The sequence below is a fragment of the Eschrichtius robustus genome, chromosome 8 (genome assembly GCF_028021215.1).
Source record: "Eschrichtius robustus isolate mEscRob2 chromosome 8, mEscRob2.pri, whole genome shotgun sequence".
NCBI classification, from domain to species: Eukaryota; Metazoa; Chordata; class Mammalia; order Artiodactyla; family Eschrichtiidae; genus Eschrichtius; species Eschrichtius robustus.
Window position 1 is genome coordinate 87,393,556 of NC_090831.1, and position 21,261 is coordinate 87,414,816.

Sequence of the window (21,261 nt, forward strand, 5' to 3'; positions counted from 1 at the left end):
TTAGCTTACTTCTGTTTACTGACTTTAAATTGCAGTGGTATATCAAAATTAAACTAAATCAATTTAAACTTTGAGTTAATTCACAAATATAAATCCTTCAAAACAAGTCCAAATGCATAAAAGAGAGACAGCCATAAGAATAATACATTCGGTCTTTTTTTTTTAAGAAGACATCTAAGTTTGGTTCATGTTTCCTTTTGTAATCATAATGCTGAAGTTTAATGTATATTCATTTGGAAAACTGATATTACAGTAAGTTATTTAATAACTGAATATAGTATGGTTTAAAAACAACTATGAAATAATTACCTCAGATAAGTGTTTGCAGATAAGACACATAAAATATCACGAAAAGCCTGTGAATAGAATCAAATCGATGAAATTTCTAAGGAATTAAGTGACGTTTAAAATGGCCTGATTCATTAACAAAAATACCCCCACTAGAAAGAAGTATTTTTATTGTTAAAATGAGTCCTCAGAAACAGTTTAGTTCCAGCTCTACCTCAGGCAAATAATTTCTTGAAGTTGTAACCTCCTTTTCTATTTAAAAAAAAAAAGTATTGGAGCAAATCTTTCGCTCTAAAATTCTAAGCTTTTTATATGTGGATAACTTCTTAACAGTGTTTAAGTTTATATTTTACTGGGAGGCAGGTGGGTTGTAGGTGGGGGATTGGTTTCCACAAAGGAGGCAGCTTCCTCCAGGTACTTTCAGAGACTATTTTATCTTGACCTTCTAAGTGAATTAGGAATTTCTCTCTATCTACACAGTCTATATGCCTGCTTCACTCAAACTCCTGATTATTATAAAATTAGCTATGGCATATCTGCTTGCCTGATCTACCTCAGCCTGAAGTGACTGCTACAGAAGGCTTAAGAGCACTTATCAAAACGGGACTTCCCTGGTGGTCCAGTGGTTAAGACTCTGCGTGGCTCAGCCAAAAAAAAAAAAATAATAATAAAGTGTACCAGATGATGATGAGAGAGGGAGGAGTGAAGGCAAAAAAAGTGGAAGCTAACTTTGGCCAAAGAAGCTTTAGCAGCAATTACACACAACTTAAGAAATTTACGGGGAACTTAAAATTTTGCACTCTGCATGATATGTGGCTTGTAACTCACAGATAAACATTGAAAAAAATACGTAACAAAATTTCTACTCTAATGTTAAATTAAATCTAAGTTCAGAATTTTTAACTTCTCTCATTGATTCAAGGGCATCCGGCATGGACGAATGTTTCAAGTAATGAAAATGAGATTATCAGTCTTTTTGGCAAGCAAAAGCCTATTCAAAGGTATAGGTAATAGAATATATGCATTTATAGGAGTCTAAGATTCAATAGTGTTACAGGAAATCATACTAGACATGCCTTCCTCCTTTCCTTCTCAGAAGTGATTTCACACAAGTGAAAAGTTAAATGAACATCAGAAGTATCCCTGAGGTGGAAAATAAGCCATAACAGGAAAAATAAAGACTGAGGTGTTTATGTGGATGCAGAAAGAAGTTAAGCTTTAATGGCTGCAGGGATGGGTGTGTGGGTGTGTGTGTGTGTGTGTGTGTGTGTGTGTGTGTGTGTGAATGCACGCATGCACCTGCTACTGCACGTGCACGGTTTGAGCTGTGGTATGTTTGGGGGCTAGTATTATGTTTATGAGTCTTAGATCTTGTATCTTTATTTTTAAAATAGTTAATAGTAGATCTAGTTATCATTTTCTCCTGTGCTAGATATCTCCCCACTGAACAGTTAATTCTTGCATTAGTCCCCCCCAAGTGGAGCCTTGTAAGAATAACACAAATTGCCATGATGGAAGAGAGAAATATGCTAGTGGAGAAAATCTGCAGCTTGAGCTAAGTAGGGCCAAAGCAATGGAAAGCAGCAAACCTGTGTGTAGTTTACCCATTCGTATCTATCCTGACTCTTTGCACGTGGTCCCTGGGGAACTGGATCAAGAGTGAAACAACACAGATGTACAGGGAGATGCCTTTCTCACTCATAAATTATTCATCTTCTATGTGAAAACAAAGGAATGAGAAATGTGGGAACTGGAACTACATAGGGGAGATAGGCAATTTGACTTTAAATTTAGAACACTGGCTTCAACAGAACCACACTTCGTATGACAGTAGAGAAATCATGTTACTGTTATCTGCTTAAAAGCATAAAATACATACTGACTTAAGGCAGGACAACTTTTAAACAATAAAAATAAAGATGGTTCAAAATTGCTAAAAACTGAGGACCCACTGTCTTTAACCAGACTTTCGGATAAACTACTCCCAGACCAAGAAAATCTTCCAGTGGTATTTTAAACATTATTTCTTCTACTGTGATAACATTTTGTTTTTTTGTGAAAACAGTGGACAGTAGAGAATGATATTTTAATGGCTATACAAATTTCTCCTATTCATGTCTCAAAATGGATCAAGACTTTTTTGAATGTGCTTTATATTTGAAAGATACCAAAGTGGTCATTGTACTTTTCTTTTTTAGTACCTATAACAATTGCAATTATTTAATCATTTGGAAATTATTTGCTGAATGTTCCCCCTGGCTCAGACTGTGAGTTTCAAGATAGGGCTGGGCTTGTCTTATTTATCTCAGTGTACCTACTTTGTTAACGTAGTTCTTAGAACATAGTGGGTAACTGACAAATTTCTTTCGAAAGAATAAGTAAAAATATCTTTTCTAATGTGGCTTTCAGAAAAAAACCCACATAATACTAGATAAAGAAAAATCTGAATAAAAAAAGTTTTTTAGGGAGGGAAGAGTTCATCCTAAAAGTAAGACAGAATTCTGAGCTATCAGCATTAATCTAAGTCCTTGTCTTGAACCCAAAAGCAAGTGAAAAAATTGTTAAATACCTTTTTAAAGATAAAGTAAGTAATCACCATAACGATTGGAAGCAACAATGTCTCTGTGTATCTCAGTGGTGTCTGAAATATAGCAAATTATTCAAAATAATTATTTATTAAATTTTACATTAAATGAATGAAAATGTATGTCAAATTGAGTGTCACAATAAGATTTTGTAAAGGTAAAAGATACCTTTGTCATTAACAGACTATATATTTATCGAGTTTCATGTTCTAATACAAGAATCAAAATTATAAAATAGTTACACAAATATATCAAATAGTTTTAACGATAAAAACTATTAAAATTAGCTATGGATATTATTTTTTCCTTTCTTTTGGTTTTATCTTTTCTTTATTTCTATTATATAATAGTAAGTTTAAAATGTGTGTTTACTGATCCCTGGGCCCTAGATTATCATTTCCTGGGCTGCAAATTCTATTATTTTCATTTGTGAAACTATAGAGCTAACAATGAAGTTATACTAAGTAATTACTGTAAGTATGAGTAAGTACTAAAATAATAGCAGCAGCTAAATAATTCTCGTGAATCGTGATAGAGAGTGATTTACCATGTAACAAAATTTTATATTTCTTGAAGGCAGGAATCAAGTCATTTTACTCTTCATAGTCCGACTACAAACTGCCTCACAGATAATTAGTGGTCAATAATTGTTTCTGAATAAATGTATGACTGATTGGATAGATAAGAGAATAATAGATGATTAGTAGTATATCTTTCTTGGCAATGTCTTATTTTAAAAGTTTGTAATATTTGGGATGTTAAGTGAAAAAAACTGAATTTTTAAAAAACAAAAACAAGAATTTGGGTTTATATTTCCTGAGTGGTCTCATACCTCCAACTGACCTAGATTATTAAAAGTAAGTGAACTGTAGTAACAGTAATTGACTATGGGTCATACAGTATATTATGCACTCGCCCTGGTAGGGGCCATTGTTTACTGATTTTACACATAAACCAGGTGAGGAAGGCCATATAATTAGCAAAAGTTACCATAAAAAAATGATAGAGTAAGTAAATTGGGTGTTTCTGAATAAAATTTTTGAGTTTCCGATTAAAGGGAAAACTTAAGAGCAAGAACCCATCATACCTGTAGAAGAGAAAAAAAGAAACATTCATACCGCTTTTTCCATGAAGTCAAATTCAGGAGCACAGGTGTAAATTAAAGTATCAAAATCTGTATATCTTAAGATTCTGGCTGCAATAAGGTCACTCAGGCGAATCTGGAAGAAAATAAAAACAAATTAAAATTACACAAATAATTATAGTTAATAATAATTGGTTTGATGTAATAGTAACAAATTCTACAGAGAAGATAAATCCAAGGTACATGGATGCCTCTCCAAAAAAAACAAAAAATACAGTGAACCACATTATGTGCTGAATTATGAAGAAAATTGAAAACAAACAGAAATAGCAAGAGAAATGAAAAGGAAAAAGAAGTTCAGAAAAAGCAAGCAGAGAAGGTGATAATGTAAAGAATGAGCTAAAATCAACATCTGCTGGGCACAAACCACCATGCAGTTGATCATGAGATTTTATAATCAGATCATTTATCAAGAAAAAAACAATTTCAGTTAACTCCTTTCACCACACATTGTAAATCATGAACAAATTTTCCATGCACTGTCATTTTCACAAAGCCTCATACATTGAGCACAATTTTTGGTGCTTCTTGAATTTTTCAGACATACATTCAAGCCATTAACTATGAGAGCTATTCTTCAAGAGAATTACAACAACTATACATACTACTTTGATTTAGTTACTCTATCTCAAAGGACTTTAACATAAACACCACCAACCAAATCCAATGTAGAACTATTTTCTACCGATTATTTATTACCTACTTCGGTGAGACAATTATTTTTACACTGCATTCTTAGAAGGCCAGATAAAGAAAAATATTTGGCATGCAAAACATTAACTCAAACTACTTTACAAGGACATAAATAATTATATATCAACTTTGATGATTATCTATGGTTTTCATTTATTCATGATTCCCCTTATCTACCAGTACCAAGGATAATTTACAGTTAACTTTATTTTTCTAATTTAGAATAGGCCTGGTGACTAATTATAATTTAACCAAGCCACTTTAGTTTCAAGTCTTTCTCACAGCTGTCACACAGAAGTCACTTAAGAATACCAAGGGGTGTGTGTGTGTGTGTGTGTGTGTGTGTGTGTGTGTGTTTTAGGATTTGTAAAGAGTTGGGTGACAATGTGGAGCAAGGCAAGAAAGAAAATAACAGACCAACTTAATAAATAACTTAGGAGGCCTAAATAAAGTTTACCATAAAATGTATACCCCCTACAGAATAAAAATTTAAGAACAACAAATAAACCTAGTAAACCACTCTGCAGATCTAACAATAAATGGCAAATAAATCCTTACATTTTGAAATTTTATTTAACATGAACATGTATGCAGGCTCAATTCTCCTGGATAGTGACAGCACTTGACATTTTAAGAGAGTAACTACTATCTATAATCCCTTGTTAAAGTTGAAGCAATTTCAGCATTAGACAGAGTCCTAATTGGAGAGTACTATATAAGGTAAATTTCAGAGTAGATTATTGTATGATACACTCATCTATCCTCATATCCAAACAGAAAGTGCTGAAAAGTCAAAAGTTAAAATCATGCATTGTTTTCTATTCCCAAAACAAACTAGTTAATAGGAACTTTTGCTTTGAAAAGGGCCATTATTTGAGGTATTAGCCTTAAAACAGACAGAAACAACATGCATGAGGGATGTGGTCCATATATTTTCTAGAAGTTGAAAAGACAGAGAATTTTTATCATTCTCTTTATACAAGAAGAACTTTAAAAATATCAAATCACATCTTAATTTTAGTCTATAATTATAAATAAAACTATATTGAATAAATAAAATTTAAAAAAAACTATATTGAGATCTTGAGTTCTATATTGCAAAGCTGAGTACAGACTGTTCATATGTTAACATTTACAATGAATTAATAACTTATTAAACTAACAATTTGTATTTTAACCAAAATATAAACAACTACTTAACGTATTTTTTTCCTAGAAGGCTAAGTCACCATTCATTGATATACTTTCTTCTTAGTGGGTTGAAAAGATCTGCAGGGTATTAGTACTGACTCTGCCAATAACTAGTTTGGGACCTTGAAGAAGGCACTTAACCTCTATAAAATGAAGAGGTTTCATTTAAAAATAGATGGTTTCAAAGTCTTCATCCAACTAAATATTTATAGAAATTCTAATGTTTTAACTAGAAAGTACTTACATGGTCTGAAACACCTAAAATTTTAGATGTCAGAAATTTCAAAATGATTGTCCCACAAAACCAAGCACTACCTTGAATTATCTAGAAAATAAACAAAATAGATAGAAGTCAGAAGACCAAAAGGTCCTTCTTCCTGGAAATTAAACCTCCTATTAATAAGTCTTAAGTGAAAGGGAAACACAAACTCAAAAAAAAATTTTTTTTAAATATGGTAATGAAAGCTACATATTAGAAACTAAGGGATGCATGTAAATCAACGATCAGAAGAAAATTCATGGCCTCATAAACTTTTATCAATAAAAATGAAAGTAAATAAATGAAAAGCTTGACTCAAATATCTAGATAAAGAACAAAAAAATAAACAAAACACATGAAAAGAAATATTCAAGGGAATAATAGTCTATTATATTTAGACCTATGTGCATCCATTTTGTTGTCCTTTACTTCTTCTGGATGTTCTAACATTCCTTCTCTCATCATTTACTTCCTGTTTCAAGGACTTCTATTAATCATTATTTAAGGGTTGCTCTGCTAGCAACAAATTCTTAGTTTTCCTTCATCTGAGAATATGTTTTACTTTCCCCTTCATTCCTAAAAGACACTTTCACTGGATATATAACTTGTGGTTGACAATTCTTTCCAGCATTTACAAATGTTGTGCCACCTCCTTCTGGCTCCCATAGTTTCAGATGAGAAGTCTGCTGTAAATTCGAATCAGTTTTGCCCTAAAGGTAATGCATCATTTCCCTCTGTCTGCTTTCAAGACTTTCTTTGCCTTTAGTTTGCAGAAGTTGAATTATGATGTGTCTTGGCATGGATTTTGTTGGCTTTATCCTACTTGGGATTAACTCAGTTTCTTGACTCTGTAGAGTTACGTCTTTTACCAAATTTGGAAAGTTCTCAGCCATTATTTCTTTTTTTTTTTTAACATCTTTATTGGAGTATAATTGCGTTACAATGGTATGTTAGTTTCTGCTTTATAACAAAGTGAATCAGTTATACATATACATATGTCCCCATATCTCTTCCCTCTTGCATCTCCCTCCCTCCCACCCTCCCTATCCCACCCCTCTAGGTGGTCACAAAGCACCGAGCTGATCTCCCTGTGCTATGCGGCTGCTTCCCACTAGCTATCTATTTTATGCCATTACTTCTTCAAATACTTTTTCAGGCCCACTCTCTTTTTCCTCTCCTGTGGAACTTCCATGATACAAATATTAAATCTTCTGTTATTGTCCCACACTTCCCTAAGCCTCTATCATTTTTTTCCAGTTACTTTTCCTCTGTTGTTTAGATTGGGTAATTTCTATTGTTCTATCTTCAAGTACACTAATTGCTTTCTTTGTTATATTCATTCTTCTATGAAGCTCATTCACTGTTTTTTATTTCAATTACAGTATTTTTCAAGTTATTCTTTTTTTAAAAAAATTCCCAAGTTATTCCATTTTTTAAAAAAAAATTTCTATTTCTTTGGTGATATTTTGTTTGCTTCTAGAGTACTTATAATTGCTCACTGAAGTATTTTTATGATGACTGGTTTAAAATTCTTGCCAAATAATCCCAACATCTTACTCATCTGAGTGTTAACACCTCTTTATTGCCTTTTCTCATTCAAGTTGTAATTTTCCTTATCCTTATTACATGATAAGTGGTTTTACACATTTTTTTAAAAAAAATTTAAATTTCAAAAATATTAGATTTATTCAGATACTATGCATTTTTTTATCCCTAATATATATGGCATATTTTCAAAAATATGGTTTTTGTTTGTTGCCAAAGAGTAGAAATGCAATTAACTTTTGAATATTAATCTTATATCCAGCCATGTTATTGAATTTTTATAATTTCTAATAATTATTTTGTTTTATATGTAAATAATAAATTTTGATTTTTCTTTCCATTTCTTTTCTAATCCTGTTATTTACTTTCTTGCTTTTACATGTTTGAACCTTTAATAAAATGTGAAAAAACATATTTATCTTGATCTTCATAAATGGAATACTCCAAATATCTCTCCTGCAAAACCAATGACTGCTGAAGAATTTTATTGGGTTAAGTAAACTCCCTGCTATTTCTTCTGTGCTAAGAGTTTTTATCATAAATGGGTGTTTAATTTTATGAAATTTATTTTCTACATCTAATGAGATGATCATAAAGTATTTTTCTCCTTTAATTTGCTAGTGTGATAATTTACATTTATAAATTTTCCAGAAACATCTTTGCACCCCTGGGATGAACCCAATTTGACAAGAATGGATTATCCCTTTTTTTTACAAAAACAGGTGTTTTTGTAAGAAAAAGTGTTATTTCACAAAATAGCTTTGCTATTTCTTTCTGATGGTCTTCCATAAAAAAGACATAAGAAAAAAGACATAAAAAAGACATAAAAAGCCAGAATGTCTTCTGCGTTGTTCAGATGACTACCATGACTAATTTCTCCCTTTTGCAAGAGATTGATGGTATTAATTATATCAGTTTTAAAACATAAATATAAGCTGAACATTCATTATATCTTAACTGTTCTCTCCTTAGATTTTTGTTTCTTTGAAATTCTTGACTTGAAAGCATTTTATTCTTTGCAGTCTAAAATTGAAAATATTTAAGACAATAAATTTTCCTCTGAACACAACTTTGGCAGAATTCCCTAAACATCCACAGATACTGCTCTATTTGTTGTCATTTTTCAGTAATTTGTAATTAAAATTTTGACTTCCTTTTGAGTTAAATTATTAAATAAAAATCTTTAAATTTTCTGTTGATTTCTTGGTTTAATCTTTAAAAAAACAAGCTTTGCCAATTTTTCTGAAGTAAAAAAAAATCAAATATTAGAAGGGTCATATCATTCAATAACAAGTGTATTTTCACCATAGGGGATGGGAGAATGCTTCCAGCAATAAGGAACTGGCAACTCATTCCATTTTGTTTGTTTGTATTCTGAGTGGCTATCTACCCTCTTATCATTTCCAGTTTTACTGTACCAATATAAAATATGTAATCATAGAGTTCTTCAATATGGTAGATTTTATTTTTTAGTAGGAGTACATTAAAGACCTAGAGAAAAAGAATGTCATCTGTCTGATATTATGAGAGTTAGTCATTGCAGTGCCTACTTAATAAGGTACTTATTTTACTTTGTAACATAACATACAAATATAGAGGTAATATGGGTCATCCATTTGTACATTTGCAAAGAAGTCAAACAAAGATCAGGTAGTGGCTGAGTTGAAATAAAAAGTGACTGGGAGATTGTAGGGAAAATGTTAAAAGGACAAAAATAATAAGAGTCTAAAGTTGGAAGCCAAAGGAAAGATAGATGATGGATAAATGTAGAGAAAAGAAAAAGGGAAAGTGGGGACAGAACTACAGACTGAGTTATTTTGAAGAGAAGGTTAGTAAACCTAAAGAAAGAAACTCAAAGCAAATAGAAAAAAAAATTAAAAGCAAGGTAGTAGGGTATAGCAGAAGGAAAAGTAAAGAAGAAAGGCCTGAGGGTAGTGCTGAAATAAATGAACTAACTTCTTGAAAATGACTTGTAGATGTCGCTAAGGAGTGTTTCCCACCTTATGTAAGTAGCTATTCATAATATTTACTAACTATAAATCATTCATTTTTAAAGCATATTATCTGTATTCAGTTTATAGAAATAAAAAAGGATTTGAAGAAATTGTGTTAAAAATGTTGAAGCTTACCCAAAAGTGGAGTCCAGATGCACCCAATCTTTGAATTTTATTTCTCTTTAAAATTATCACCTAAAATGCATATGACATAAAATAACACAATTAAATTAAATTAACTTTTTTAAAATTACATTTCAAAAATTACACATTTCAAAAATTACACAGCCACCTCCTTCCATCTTGGCTATAACCAGCCATTTTCCTTCTTAATTGTTGATTTTTCTGAATTTGGACATGGAAAATTTCTTTGGGGTGAAAGCCAAATGCTTTGTGTACCAAAAAGTTGACCCTAGAATCAAGTTAATTCCTCACTGAGTTACTTGGGACGTTTTATGCAGGGCATCTCCTCTGAGGAGATAGATGGTGTGTGGAAGGTATGTCCATGCAAGCGTACATGTAAGTTACCCAGCAAAATTAGTGGTCTAAATTAACATGAAAATCCTTCCTCTCCAAACTCCCAAATATTTTAAAATGTTTAAAAAATATATATCTAACTGAATTTATATAAAAGAAAAGGAACTTTCCAAGTTCCAGAGAAAAGAAGGTGATTTTAAAAAAGTAAAACATTAATTAGGAGAGTTTTTAAGGAGTTCACAGTTTTTAAGGAGGTCTGTAGAACAGGGTTACAACTATGGGCTTGTATTAAAAGGGAGGGCAGCAGAAGAAGACTTGGGACTATGAAAGGTAAGAAACTGGAATTAAGACTCATGCATACAGCTGGGGTCCTCAAAAACTATACCCTTGGTGCTATCGACTGAATGTGTACGTCCCTCCACCGATCCTGTGTTGAAACCCTAAGCCCCAATGTGACATATTTAGAGGTGGAAACTTTGTGAGGTAATTAGATCATGAAGGTGGGAACCTCATAAATGGGATTAGTGCCTTTCTAAGGACAGACATGAGAGAGATGATCCCTCTCTCCATCATGGGAGGATACAATGAAGATATCTGTCTGCAAATCAAGAAGAGAGTCCTCATCAAAAACTAAATCAGCTGACACCTTGATCTCGGACTTCCCAGCATCTAGAACTGTAAGAAATAGATTTCTGTGTAAGCCACCCATTCTGGTATTTTTGTTATAGCAGCTTGAACTGACTAAGACATGCAGGGACTAGGAATACTCCTCCTATTATCTCTACAAGTTGGTAAGGTATTTGTTTATTCCCAAGTTTGTGTTGGAAAAACAAAAGGCTCCAATGAAAAACAAATCTTAGGCCTGTGTATTACTAAGATTTGGAGGAGAATTTTGCATCATCTAATTGGCTCAAGATGAGCCAGGATTCCTGAACTTCCAACAATAGGAAAATATAAATGTACCAGATTACACAATGCAAAATTGTTTGTAAATGCAAAATACAAGAAATAAACAAAATGCCCAGACTTAGGAGAGTGGCTGAATTATCTATGGAATATGCAGAAGGGAATACTTACTATGAAATTATAAGAAAGAATGAAGATCTCCGTGAACTGATATGTAGTGATATCTAGGAAAGGTTGCTAAGTGATACCCAGAATAGGTTGATAAATCAAAATGCAAAAGACTATAGTATGCTACCTTTTATGTAAGTAGGAGGGGGGATAATAAAATATACATGTAATATTTATTAGTGCAAAAAAGAAAAAAAAAACAACTAAATGGGTAAACCAGAAAACCAATGAGATATCTCACTAATAAGAAATAGGTAGGACCAAGGTAAAAAGAAAGGTGGACAGAATGGGGTGGAAGGAATGAGAGGGAGTGACATTTTCTGAGTATAAGATTTGTATATTTCTTATTGTTAGAAACATGGTAATATTTCACTACAAAAATAAATTAAGTAATTAAAATCAATCAGGATGGAACTCCTGCTTCTGGTCAAATTGGTATAACAGGAAACACATTTACTTTCTCATCTGAAACAACTAAGCACTAGCAAAATAGATTATAAGAGACTACTATGAAAAATTAGATGCCAACAAATTATATAGCAAGAAAAAAATGGATTCATTCCTAGATGCATATAATCTACCAAGACAGAATCATGAAGAAACAAAAACTCTGAACACATCTATGACTAGTAAGGATATTGAATCAGTAATCAAAAATCTCTCAACAAAGAAAAACCAGGACCAGTTGGCTTCACTGGTGAATTCTACCAAACATTTATAGAAGAATTAATGTCAGTCCTTCTCAAACTCTTCCAAAAAATTAAAGAGAAAGAAACAATTCCAAACATATTTCATGAAGCCAGCATGACTCTGATATCAAAGCCAGACAAGGACATTACAAGAAAACTAAACCATAGACAAATATCCCAGGTGAACACAGATGCAAAAATTCTCATTAAAATACTATCAAACTAAATTTAACATCACATTAAATGAATCATACACCATGATCAAGTGATATTTATCTTTGCCATGCTAGGATGTTTCAACATATGTAAATCAATTAATGTGATACACTATGTTAACAGAATAAGGGATAAAAATCACACGATCATTTCAATCAATGCAGAAAAGAATTTGACAAAATTTGACATCCTTTCATGATAAAAACTCTCAACAAACTAAAAATAAAGGGAAAGTATCTCAATATAATAAAGGCTATATCTGAATACACTCAGTGGTGAAAAACTGAACGCTTTTCCTCTAAGATCAGGAACAAGGCAAGGATGTCAACTCCCACCATTTCTATCCAATACAGTACTGAAGTCCTAGTTAGAGCAATTAAGCAAGAAAAAGAAATAAAAGGTATAAAAATTGAGAAGGAAAATGTAAAATTATCTCTGTTCACAGATGGCATGATCTTCTATGTAGAAAACACTAAAGATTCTACATACACACACACACACATAAACTGTTAGAATAAACAAGTTCTGCAAAGTAGCAGGATACAAACTCAACAAAGAAACTATGTTGCATTTCTATACACTAAAAATGAACTATCTAAAAAGGAAATTAAGAAAACAATCCCACTTACAATAGCCTCAAAAAGAATAAAATATTAAGAATAAACATAACCAAAGAGGTGAAAGACTTATACACTGAATACATTGCTGAAAGAAATTAAAGAAGACACAAATGAAAAGACAGTATTTGTCTTTCTCTGTCTGACTTATGTCACATAATTATGCCCTCAAGTTCTATCCATGCTGTCACAGATGGTAGGAAAACCTTTAGCTACCATTTCCAGGGCCCTTCATTTGTGTGAGCCAGACTGAGATCTAATATTATATTCCTTTCATCTGAAGGACCTCCTTTAACATAAAAGTCATAAAGTCTTTATTTTGCCTGCATTTTTGAAAGATATGTTTGCTGGATATAGAATTATAGATAGTATTTTAAAATATTTTAAAGATGCTGCTTGACTGTTTTGTTGCTTGCACTTTTTTCTTATGAAAAATCTGACATCCTTACTCTTTGTTCTTCTGTATTTAACATGTCTTAATTCTCTTGCTACTCCCAAGATTTTTTCTTTATTGCTGATCTTGAACAATTTGATAATATGCTTACTCTAGCTCTATGATTTTTGTATTTGAGATTCACTGATATTCTTCATCTCTGAGATTATAATTTTCAGCAAATTTGGAAAATTTTTGGTCATTATTTCTTCAAATATTTTTCTACTTCCTCCCAACTCCCCTCATTTAGAAATGTACTGTACTTTTCCTATATGAACTGTGAACTGTAAAGGAGGGATTGGAATATCATCATTTTGCAATCCCTACTGAATTAATGGATCTGGTACTAAGCGCTGATCATAAAAAGAGAGGCACCAGATAATATGTGCCTCCTGACTGAAGAACAATACTATATACTTGCCGAAGGAATTAAATCTGAACATGTCCAGGTATTAGACCCAAGTATTAATATAAATACAAAAGACAAAAGAAGATGTAAAGCGGCACCATGAGGATTCAGGAGCAAAATCTAGACCACAGGACCCTTCACATGTTCAGTGACCCAGGTAAAATAAAAATATCCCGGGGAAAAAAACAGGGAGACATATTGGAAACCTATAGATAAAAATAGAAACTTAAGTGATGAAACTATAAAGAAAAGCCTGGAGTGATCACCATAGTCATGATAGTCACTACTGTTTTAGAGCAGCTCAAGGGAGTTATGATTGAGGCAGGTTACATGGAAGGCTTCTAGAATGGTTAGAAAAGTTCTGGTTTTGACTTGATGGTAGTTTAAGGATGTTTGCCAAATAACAGTCCACTAATCAGTACTTATCAGTACTAGTCAGAACTAAGTACATAAAACATTGGTTTTATGAGGTTTTCTACGTCTGTGCTATATTTTAAAATAAAAAATGTTTTCATAAAAAGAGGTGGATGAGCACACTGTTACAAGTCCTCTACTTTGTAATACTGAAAAAGTTTGACAAAATGTTGAAAAGAAAGGGCCTATGTCTTTTGGGAGAGAGAAAGAGGAGAAATTACTTACTGGGAGGCAAAAAAAAAAAAAAAGGTATGGGGAGAAAAAATGTTAAAAACCTAAATCTCAAAAGATCCAGTCAATGCACGATACATGGAAAAGTGCTATATTTTGGTATTTCTGTAGTAAGTTATCATTTCTGGTCACTGTGGAAAGAGAACATCCTAGGAACATTCCAGTGGAGGAGAACATTCCAGGTTCTGGCTTATGAATATCGGAAGTGTGACTATAAGGTAATAAAACTGATTTACGGAACCACCATTCCAAATACAACTCTGAGTGTTATTCCATGAAAGTAAGTCACATGAAGAAACTACACACTTACTATAATTATGTTGCCACTGCTCAAAACAGTTTGGAACTCCTCTTTATAAACTATCTTTAGAGATTATTTCCTTATGGGTGCAAGAAAATAGGTCTTATTACTTTGTTGTCACACTATATTTTGATCAAGATCTGTATTACCCAGCCCAATCACCCACCTTATTCACAAGACTTTGGTCGTTTCCAAAAATCAAATCCACCCTTAAAAGACGAAGATTTGCCACCACTGAGGATATTCAAAAGAATGTGCCACAGCCTGTGAAGGCAATTCAGAGGAGTTCCAAAAACGTTTTGGGCAATGGCAGTGTCACTGCAATAAGTATTTAGCCTACTGAAGTGACTTAGAAGGAAATAACTAATTTTTATCATAAATTATGGCATATTTTAAAAAGTAAGTCTTATTACCTTATTATTTAAAAAAAATTTTACTTGGGCATTGCCTTAAAAAGGTACTTTCCTTATATTATTTTTCAAGGATGAGATAGACAAAAGGCATTATCTGAGAAAAATTTTTCATGTGAGCAGTAATCCAGAAAGGGCCTTATTTATTCTCCTTAACCTATATTAAATGGGTAAACTTGCTATTTGACAGGTTAAAAAAAATCTTCACGAGCTTAACAAACACTTACCAATGTCATCAATAGAGACGAAGAATAGTAAGAAGATAAATACATTGGATTTCCAAACATCAACACAAAACAAAGGAGAACCGAAACCTGAAAATTGAAGAAAATAAATACATTTTATAGTTATTAGATAGATAGCATAATGCATACTTTGTCTACAGGGATATAGTCATTTCCAATACAAATTTTATTTGCATAAAAAAGATTAATAAATAGATCCTGACCAAGTGATAACAGAATTTCAACACACTGATAGGTTCCAAGTATTTTCAACACCATAAATACTATATAGCAGAATTTTTTTTTCCCTATTTTCAACTTGGTACAAAGAAAACAGGAAAAATCTTATTGTTTCTATTAACTCAATAATGGAGGGATATAATAAGTAAGACTTACTTATAACTATTAGTTTTCTAATTTGATTTTTGTTGAACTACTTGAGGATTTCCCTTACTAAGGAAGCTTTATTTTATGTTCTTACCTAAAAGATTTTTATTTTTTATTTTCTTAAGGGATATGTGTTTGGAAACTAATATAAAAAAACAATAATGCAAAAACATAAATTTCACAGAGTGTCATATTCATGGAAAGTGTTAAAAATCTCAGGACTCAGGGAGAAAAGGCAGTTACAAAAGTAGTGACAATAATAATAAAAAAACAAAAAGTTTTTTAAAGTTTCAGAGAATACAAAACATCTACAGTCTAGTTGAAAGTATAGTTGCTATAATATGGCATTCAGTTATCCTTCTGAATATTATCAACATCATATGTATTAAATACTACTTGGGAGGAGGTATATAAAACAGTCAACCCTGAGATCTTATTTTAATATATGACTTATAAATATTAAAAATGTTACCAGGTGTACAACAGAAACTAATAAAACATTGTAAAGCAATTATACTCCAATAAAGATATTCAAAAAACTGTCACCATGTTCACATAGATGATCTTCTGAAATTTTTTTGGCTCAATGTACCCCACAACATACATGGGAAATAATGAGGCTATCTGAAATAAAAATATAAAAAAAGCAGAAGTGAAAAAATGTAGAAAAGCATTTCACTATTCATATGCAAAGTAAATATAAGAGGAGAGTTATATTTCCAATAATGATTGTCAAAGTAATGTGAACCAACCTTCTCACTGAGAACTAGAATAGCTCAAAAAAATAATAAAAGTACCTGTATGAAAGTCACAGCTTACTAATACAGCAAAAAAAGAATTAGGAAGCTAAGACCAGAGGAAAAGCGGAAATCTACAGAGATGAGCATGACATTTTGGGTCACTTTTCTTCCAGAGGCATCTGCCAATTCTAACAGAAGCAGATGACTGCCAGCTGAGAGGCAGTTGAGAGATTTCCACACACTTAGCAGTCAGGTAACCCCAAGAATGAGATCTCTGCTAAGTCCCCAAGCTTTGGTTTGGGACTTCAAAGGGTTATACTATAAGAGAGAACCAGAAATCAAAGCAGTGCTCCAAAATACTGAAGCCCACCTTTGAATTATCTCATTCTCTGATGGCATGAAGGAGATTAAAGATTGTTAGTCCCTGTATTTGCCTGCTGGAAACAAATTTAATTTTCTCTGGAAGAAGTTAATATCTTAGTCTCAAATTAACTGTACAATTGTTCATGTACAATGTCTAATACCACATCAAAACTAATCAGATACAGGAGGAGATAAGACATTATCACTAAGACAAAAGAAACAGATCTATGAAGAATCTAAATCTAGTTCAGGGGTCAGCAAACTTTTTATGTAAAAAGCCAGATGGTAAATATGTTAAGACTTGTAGGCCACGTACAGTCTCAATTGTATACTCTTCTTCTTCTTCTACATTTTTTTAAACAATACTATAAAAATGTAAAAACTACTCTTAGCTCACAAACCATGCAAAAACATGTCTGGCATCATCAGACAAAGACTTTATGTTTGACATATGCACGGAAATAACAGATAAGATTGAAAATTCCAGGAGGGGACTGAAAGCCATAAAAAAAAGAACCAAATTAAAAATATACAACTAAATATTACAATAATCAATAATAAGAAGTCAAAGATGGGTTTAAGCAGGTTGAACACAGCCAAACAAAGAAGTGATAAATTGGAAGATAGGTCAGAAGAAAGTATAAAATGACAAAGGGATGAACAACATATGAAAGAACATAAGAGAAGTAGAGCATATAGTATAAAGGTCATACTTTACATGTCAGAAAGGGCTGAGGGAATTAAGTAAAATCTATACTTAAAGACATTATACCTGAGAAGCCCCCAAAATCTATAGAAAAAGAATCAAGATAGGAACATACATATCGATAATTACCTTGAATGTAAATGGATTAAATGCTCCCACCAAAAGACACAGGCTGGCTGAATGGATACAAAAACAAGACCCATATATATGCTGTCTACAAGAGACCCACTTCAGACCTAGAGACACATATAGACTGAAAGTGAGGGGATGGAAAAAGATATTCCATGCAAACGGAAATCAAAAGAAAGCTGGAGTAGCAATTCTCATATCAGACAAAATAGACTTTAAAATAAAGACTATTACAAGAGACAAAGAAGGACACTATATAATGATCAAGGGATCGATCCAAGAGGAAGGTATAACAATTGTAAATATTTATGCACCCAACATAGGAGCACCTCAATACATAAGGCAAATACTAACAGCCATAAAAGGGGAAATCGACAGCAACACAATCATAGTAGGGGACTTTAACACCCCACTTTCACCAATGGACAGATCATCCAAAATGAAAATAAATAAGGAAACACAAGCTTTAAATGATACATTAAACAAGATGGACTTAATTGATATTTACTGGACATTCCACCCAAAAACAACAGAATACACATTTTTCTCAAGTGCTCATGGAACATTTTCCAGGATAGATCATATCTTGGGTCACAAATCAAGCCTTGGTAAATTTAAGAAAATTGATATCGTATCAAGTATCTTTTCCGACCACAACGCTATGAGACTAGATATCAATTACAGGAAAAGATCTGTAAAAAATACAAACACATGGAGGCTACACAATACACTACTTAATAACGAAGTGATCACTGAAGAAATCAAAGGGGAAATCAAAAAATACCTAGAAACAAATGACAATGGAGATACGACGACCCAAAACCTATGGGACGCAGCAAAAGCAGTGCTAAGAGGGAAGTTTATAGCAATACAAGCCTACCTCAAGAAACAGGAAACATCTCGAATAAACAACCTAACCTTGCACCTAAAGCAATTAGAGAAAGAAGAACAAAAAAACCCCAAAGCCAGCAGAAGGAAAGAAATCATAAAGATTAGGTCAGAAATAAATGAAAAAGAAATGAAGGAAACAATAGCAAAAATCAATGAAACTAAAAGCTGGTTCTTTGAGAAGATAAACAAAATTGATAAACCATTAGCCAGACTCATCAAGAGAAAAAGGGAGAAGACTCAAATCAATAGAATTAGAAATGAAAAAGGAGAAGTAACCACTGACACTGCAGAAATACAAACGATCATGAGAGATTACTACAAGCAACTCTATGCCAATAAAATGGACAACCTGGAAGAAATGGACAGATTCTTAGAAATGCACAAACTGCCGAGACTGAACCAGGAAGAAATAGAAAATACGAACAGACCAAGCACAAGCACTGAAATTGAAACTGTGATTAAAAACCTTCCAACAAACAAAAGCCCAGGACCAGATGGTTTCACAGGCGAATTCTATCAAACATTTAGAGAAGAGCTAACACCTATCCTTCTCAAACTCTTCCAAAATATTGCAGAGGGAGGAACACTCCCAAACTCATTCTACGAGGCCACCATCACCCTGATACCAAAACCAGACAAAGATGTCACAAAGAAAGAAAACTACAGGCCAATATCACTGATGAACATAGATGCAAAAATCCTCAACAAAATACTAGCAAACAGAATCCAACAGCACATTAAAAGGATCATACACCATGATCAAGTGGGGTTTATCCCAGGAATGCAAGGATTCTTCAATATATGCAAATCAATCAACGTGATACACCATATTAACAAATTGAAGGAGAAAAACCATATGATCATCTCAATAGATGCAGAGAAAGCTTTCGACAAAATTCAACACCCATTTATGATAAAAGCCCTGCAGAAAGTAGGCATAGAGGGAACTTTCCTCAACATAATAAAGGCCATATATGACAAACCCACAGCCAACATTGTCCTCAATGGTGAAAAACTGAAACCATTTCCACTAAGATCAGGAACAAGACAAGGTTGCCCACTCTCACCACTATTATTCAACATAGTTTTGGAAGTGTTAGCCACAGCAATCAGAGAAGACAAAGAAATAAAAGGAATCCAAATCGGAAAAGAAGAAGTAAAGCTGTCACTATTTGCAGATGACATGATACTATACATAGAGACCCTAAAGATGCTATCAGAAAACTCCTAGAGCTAATCAATGAATTTGGTAAAGTAGCAGGATACAAAATTAATGCACAGAAATCTCTTGCATTTCTATACACTAATGACGAAAAATCTGAAAGTGAAATTAAGAAAACACTCCCGTTTACCACTGCAACAAAAAGAATAAAATATCTAGGAATAAACCTACCTAAGGAGACAAAAGACCTGTATGCAGAAAATTATAAGACACTGATGAAAGAAATTAAAGATGATACAAATAGATGGAGAGATATACCATGTTCCTGCATTGGAAGAATCAACATTGTGAAAATGACTATACTACCCAAAGCAATCTACAGATTCAATGCAATCCCTATCAAACTACCACTGGCATTTTTCACAGAACTAGAACAAAAAATTTCACAATTTGTATGGAAACACAAAAGACCCCGAATAGCCAAAGCAATCTTGAGAATGAAAAATGGAGCTGGGGGAATCAGGCTCCCTGACTTCAGACTATATTACAAAGCTTCAGTAATCAAGACAGTTTGGTACTGGCACAAAAACAGAAATATAGATCAATGGAACAGGATAGAAAGCCCAGAGATAAACCCACGCACATATGGTCACCTTATCTTTGATAAAGGAGGCAAGCATATACAGTGGAGAAAAGACAGCCTCTTCAATAAGTGGTGCTGGGAAAATTGGACAGGTACATGTAAAAGTATGAAATTAGAACACTCCCTGACACCATGCACAAAAATAAACTCAAAATGGATTAAAGACCTAAGTGTAAGGGCAGACACTATCAAACTCTTAGAGGAAAACATAGGCAGAACACTCTATGGCATACATCACAGCAAGATTCTTTTTGACCCAGCTCCCAGAGAAATGGAAATAAGAACACAAATAAACAAATGGGACCTAATGAAACTTAAAAGCTTTTGCACAGCAAAGGAAACCATAAACAAGACCAAAAGACAACCATCAGAATGGGAGGAAATATTTGCAAATGAAGCAACTGACAAAGGATTAATCTCCAAGATTTACAAGCAGCTCATGCAGCTCAATAACAAAAAAACCAACAACCCAATCCAAAAATGGGCAGAAGACCTAAATAGACATTTCTCCAAAGAAGATATACAGATGGCCTACAGACACATGAAAGAATGCTCAACATCATTAATCATTAGAGAAATGCAAATCAAAACTACAATGAGGTATCATCTCACACCGGTCAGAATGGCCATCATCAAAAAATCTAGAAACAATAAATGCTGGAGAGGGTGTGGAGGAAAGGGAACACTCTTGCACTGTTGGTGGGAATGTAAATTGATACAGCCACTATGGAGAACAGTATGGAGGTTCCTTAAAAAACTACAAATAGAACTACCATACGACCCAGCAATCCCACTACTGGGCATATACCCTGAGAAAACCATAGGTCAAAAAGAGTCATGTACCAAAATGTTCATTGCAGCTCTATTTACAATAGCCAGGACATGGAAGCAACCTAAATGTCCATCGACAGATGAATGGATAAAGAAGATGTTGTACATATGTACAATGGAATATTACTCAGCCATAAAAAGAAATGAAATGGAGGTATTTGTAATGAGGTGGATGGAGTTAGAGTCTGTCATACAGAGTGAAGTAAGTCAGAAAG

The 21,261-nt window shown here is 33.0% G+C and overlaps 1 protein-coding gene across 1 annotated transcript in view; it reads right to left on the reverse strand.

Moving 5' to 3' along the window:
* DPY19L2 (dpy-19 like 2) overlaps positions 1 to 21,261 on the reverse strand; it is an 89,098-nt gene that overhangs the window by 29,115 nt on the left and 38,722 nt on the right. Inside the window, exons 10-16 of the mRNA XM_068550038.1 lie at positions 16,128 to 16,205; positions 15,198 to 15,284; positions 9,835 to 9,894; positions 6,146 to 6,226; positions 3,992 to 4,093; positions 2,858 to 2,929; positions 310 to 356 (exon numbers count right to left, since the gene is read on the reverse strand). Of these exons, the coding sequence (XP_068406139.1) occupies positions 310 to 356; positions 2,858 to 2,929; positions 3,992 to 4,093; positions 6,146 to 6,226; positions 9,835 to 9,894; positions 15,198 to 15,284; positions 16,128 to 16,205 (527 nt within the window). The remainder of the gene's footprint in view (positions 1 to 309; positions 357 to 2,857; positions 2,930 to 3,991; positions 4,094 to 6,145; positions 6,227 to 9,834; positions 9,895 to 15,197; positions 15,285 to 16,127; positions 16,206 to 21,261) is intronic.